The sequence below is a fragment of the Rhinolophus sinicus genome, linkage group LG03 (assembly GCF_036562045.2).
Source record: "Rhinolophus sinicus isolate RSC01 linkage group LG03, ASM3656204v1, whole genome shotgun sequence".
NCBI classification, from domain to species: domain Eukaryota; kingdom Metazoa; phylum Chordata; class Mammalia; order Chiroptera; family Rhinolophidae; genus Rhinolophus; species Rhinolophus sinicus.
The window spans coordinates 333,942-339,143 of NC_133753.1; the positions used below are offsets into that span (position 1 = coordinate 333,942).

The window sequence follows — 5,202 nt, forward strand, 5'->3', positions numbered from 1 at the left end:
TCCAATGACACCTCTGTGTCACTGATCTGATGGAAAGTGTGAACGGTCCTTTTAACAGATTGAGTGAGTTTCCCTGTGTCCCGTTCACTTTACGGAAAAGCAGCATTTTCATCAGTGACCACACAGGCTCCTCCTCCTGGGTGGTCAGTGTACCTGAGGCACCACAGAGACTCAGGGGTTCACGTCCTGCAGTTTGCACAGTGGTGGGGAGCTCTCGTTCCATTGCCCTGGAGAGACTTAAGGTCACTTCTTCCAATTCATAGTCTCCAAACTGTGGGAATCAGACCCTCAGCGCTGAAAAGAACTTGGACTTGGGATACACAGGTGGACGTCCTACCATTCTCACCTGGCAGGTGTGTGGGGCACAACATATGAACACAGGGGCCTAAATGTGTAATGTGGCTGCTTTCAGGGTGGCGTGTGGAGGGACAGAAGGAGCCAGATACCCAAGTCCACATTGTTCTGTTTTGTTGGGATCCCTTTAATACTTTAATCACACACACAAAAAATAAGGACCTTGGATCAAAGACAGGGTCACAGTAGAATCTGTAGTTCTCAGGATCTGAAGTCTTACAAGAGTCATGTCAGTGTCTCCAGCCTCCACGTACTGTGTCAGTGTGTGAGAGCAGAACGGGTGTGAAATAGCTGCTGTAGAGGGCCTGTCGTCGGCCTGTGGCAGCTGTAAAGCTGGGTCCTGCCGCCTGGCTGAGCTAGTGCACATGTTTGGTGCACACACACACACACACACACACAGTACATGTTAACAGGCAGCTAACTTGGGAGCAGCTGGAATAATGAGTCATTTAGGGGAGCAGGGGAGCCACCAAACACCTGGTGAGCTGGCAGGCACCTGGGCCCAGAAGGTGGTGCTACAGTCACTTAGCCCTGGGGAGGTTTGGACATGCCTATTGTGGACTCAGACCACTGAGTTTGATTGTAATGCTGTCCTGATATGTCACCAGGAAAGTCCAGTGTCATATCTGCTTCCATTGCTCAGGGAATGTTTTTCTTATGGGTCTTTGTCTGAGTAGCTACAGTCTTTGAGCTTGTGTAGAATTCCCTGTGCCCGAGTGACTGAGCAGCAGAAGAGGCCTAGTGATGTCTGTGTTGTCATGGATACCACACCCTGTCTGTCACCAGCATGTCCCCGGTCCCCCAGGTGTTCACATCGGCAGCAACAAAGCCTGCTGCTTTTGCACTATTGAGGTGTCGACATAACCAGCAATCACATTGGTTAGTTAATGTCACCAGGGTTTGGTAAACTGGCATAAGAGGGCGTTTGGTGTCATCACAACCTATTGAAAAATAGACAGTTAATAAAAGCGGGACACAGGTTGTAAAGGAGTCATAGTGGAAACGCAGAGATGAAGGTGGATAGAAAGAGACACGCACTCCCCAGGCAGCCTTACAGCCAATGACTAGTAAGTGTGGGAATGTTAACTCATAAGAGAACGGTTTCCTACATTTTCACAGAGTGTCCATGATGGTTATTTTAAGGAAGAAGTGAAAGCCAAGTCTCTCGACCTGTGACCTTGGGAAAGCTGTCACATCATGGAGCCATCTGCTCTGTGGCCTGGCCAGTGGGCCTGGCAGTGCCAGGATTCAGGTCACCTGCAGGGACAGGCTCCAGTGGTCTTGGGGTGATGACCTGGGTCTATTTAGAGTGGGCGGCATGGATGCAGGAGGCCTTCCCTGTTCCTTGGACGGCAGTGCAGGTGGTCAGCAGCCCCTCGTAGGTCCTCCCCAGGGAGCTGACCTGGTGTTTTCTTCTAAAGACCTGACGGACACCTGGTCCTGGGTTCAAATGGACAGCAAGCCCTGCCGGTCAGGGGAGGTCACACCTCTTACCTGCTGGCGACACGCCTCACACACAGTAGGTAGCTGTGCACTTAGCCCTTCACTGCATCCGATCGTTCATTAAGCTCCTATCAGGTTCACTTAATCCAGGAATGGAAGGTAGACAGGAGCCCTGGTTCCCTGAACACTATTTCAATGGGATCAATCCATGTCCCCTCAGTATCAGTCATGTTTGCTTTTGTTCTGTTTGTCAAGGCAGGTCACACACCCAGGCCGAGTGTCAGTGTGGGGAGACAGCACATGTGCTAGCTACAAAGAGGAAAGGGAAATTTGGAGTTCCTTAACACGAAATTCAGCCTCTGTATGTGAGTCTGAGTGTGTGTGTGTGATTCTGTGAGGGTGTGTGTGTGAGTGTATCCCACTGACGACCAGATGTGGATGGGCTATCAGCTCCATGAGTCTGCACCTGCAGATATATGTCAGATGTGACCTTCAACCAATGGAACCCAAGGGCGATAAAAGGCCCCCAAGTCCCCTGAGCTTCGGAACTCAAGACTATGTCAGTGCATCTGGCAGCCCCTGGGAAAGGGCTCCCTGGGTGTTTCATAAAGCCCTTGCATGGACACAACCTTCAGAGTCATTGGGGTTTAGGGAGGACAATTCACTGTTTTCGGAGATGAGGTCAAAGCTTATGGTGTCCCTGAGGGAGCATTGTGAGGTCAGGGCACAGACATTTAACACTGGACTAGAGACGCTAGAGGTCATGCCCTGTGAGCCCTGACAGGACCCTCCCCTGCAGGGCACAGGCTGGGCTGCAGGGGGCGCTCAGGTCCCAACAGCAGGGGCTGCAGCCCCAGGAGCAGGTGGGGAGGGAGCAGGGCACGGGCTTCCTCTGAGGGCCCAGGGCTTCCTTCCTCTTTATAAAAACATCTAAAACAAGGTTTGTGCAAACACTGCTGAAGTGTCTGTAAATATCCTACTGGGAGAATTTACCGAACACAACGGGCAATAAAATCAAGTTTAAAATGGGGTTTCCATGACTTCAAGATGTCTTACAGCAACAATCTGAATGATGAGGATGGTTTTACCAATTTGAAATTTTCAAAATTTGGGGACACACCCTGACCCCCAATTTGAGACACTTAGGTTAAAGCCCAGAACAGGCTCGGGTGGTCTCCGTGTCATTCAAAGGGGGTTCTCAGTGACGATCGCATCCTGGGCGTTTGTTCCTCAGTGTGAGGAGCTCTGTCTGCACAGATTGAGGGACCTGGCAGGGGACACATATCCTCCATCAGGGATTAGGACTTGAACCCTCAGACGCCCGCTGAACATGGTCCTTTATCATTGAGCTTCTCTCACGTGGACCAAGTCTTCAGCTATGAAACCCTCTGCTCATGAATATTCAAATGAGCCCAGGTGGGTGGGGTTAAATACAGACATGTCTGTGCCCTGAGAGCATCGCCCCACAGCCACACGCTCCCCTACAGACGTCCTGACAGCACAGCCCTCACCATGGACTGGAGATGGACAGTCCTCTTCCTGGTGGCAGTGGCGACAGGTAAGGGGCTCCCCAGTCCCTGGCTGATTAGGGGACCTGGGCCAGTCTCGGGGGATCCACCCACTCCTGTCTCCTCTGCACAGGTGTCCACTCCGAGGTCCAGCTGGTGCAGCCTGGGGCTGAGGTGAGGAAGCCTGGGGCCTCAGTGAAGGTGTCCTGCAAGGCTTCCGGATACACCTTCACCAGCTATGCTATGCACTGGGTGCGACAGGCCCCGGGACAAGGGCTTGAGTGGATGGGATGGATCAACCCTAACAGTGGTGGCACAGGCTACGCACAGAAGTTCCAGGGCAGAGTCACCATGACCAGGGACACGTCCACCAGCACAGCCTACATGGAGCTGAGCAGTCTGAGACCTGAGGACACGGCCGTGTATTACTGTGCGAGGGACACAGTGAGACGACCCACATCCTTAGAGTGTCAGAAACCCTGAGGGAGAGGGCAGCTGTGCGGGGCTGAGGAGACAACAGTGAGAGCTGCTCAAAGGCTTTCTTTGACTTAGGATTAACGATACAGAGATGAAGGAACTGCTTTGATCAATCATCTATGAAATATTTTCACTCTGTGTTGGCAAACCAATTTCAGGAGGAGAAAAAATAACTAAACTTTCTGTAGTGTTTTCCTATTTGTATGGTGTAAATGTGACCATGAATGTGGTTTTGAACATGACGTCCCTGAACTGGGTCCTCAAAAGATGCCAGAACCTTCTCCTTTGAGTAGTCGCAGGCGGCTCCCTCTCTGTGGTCAGAGAAGATAAACTGCATTACAGTCTAAGGGTCACAGCAGGAAGCAGAATGGAGGACAGAGAACACAGAAGCCCTGACATATGTCCCCGCCCCTAAGAGTCATGAGAACACAGGCATCCACAGTCGTGTGTGGACGTGTAGGACCTGCATGTTGGTGTCTCTGGAAACTGTCCCAAAACATCACAACACGGGTTTGAAAGGCAGACTTATCCTCTTACTGTTCAGGAAAAGAGCCGAACTTGGTCTAAATCACAGTGTCCCCAGGGCTGTGCGTCTCCCAGAGGCTGCAGGGCTCATTCCACCATCAGAGCTGCATCCCTTGCATTTGGGGCTCATGGCAGGTCCCTACACGTCCCATCCATCCCTGTGTGGCTTTTGTCCCTGGAGCAGAATCTCCCCCCTACCTTGCTGTTCCAAGGATGGTGTGTGGGCATCAGTGTCCAGTAACAGGTTCAGTCCGTCTCTCCATCTGAAGATTCATCATGTATCACATTTTCAGAATTTCTTCTATTTTGGATTCAAGAACTTGATATCATAGGAACGATCCATGGAGCAAAGAGAGCCCCTTACAAACGGGAGATTTATTTCCTTCATTTGAGGACAAAATGGAGGGTTCATGTGCCCTTCTTGCTCTGGCTGCCTTTCAAGTCACTCATTCTAAATAGTTATACCTCATTGTGGGATATCCTGGGGAGCCTGCCCTTGGCCCCAACCTTTCAACCATTTCCTCCTTTGAACAACCCTGGAAGAGTCGTGTAGTGATGGCTGAACTGCTGGCTGTGGAGAGAGAGAACGGGTGGGAAGCTGAGTGCTAAGACATCTGCAAAGGAGGAAAGGAGACAGAACAGGATGGACAAACAGGAAAGGACACTTTGCAGCTCTTTCCGCAAACCCATCAGACCAGTCCCTGTCCCTGGGGACAGGCCAGTCCTATGACACCTTTGTCATTGATCTGATGGAAAGTGTGAATGGTCCTTTTAATAGATTGAGTGAGTTTCCCTGTGTGTCGTTCACTTTACAGAAAAGCAGCATTTTCATCAGTGACCACACAGGCTCCTCCTCCTGGGTGGTCAGTGTACCTGAGGCACCACAGAGACTCAC

General features: G+C 51.2%; 1 gene segment (V, D, J or C); it reads left to right on the plus strand.

Moving 5' to 3' along the window:
- The first annotated feature begins 3,259 nt into the window (after positions 1-3,259).
- On the plus strand, positions 3,260-3,794 carry LOC109439884 (immunoglobulin heavy variable 1-3). The segment is given in 2 exon segments: positions 3,260-3,355; positions 3,439-3,794. Coding segments are annotated over 2 exon segments (396 nt in total).
- The last annotated feature ends 1,408 nt before the right edge of the window (positions 3,795-5,202 follow it).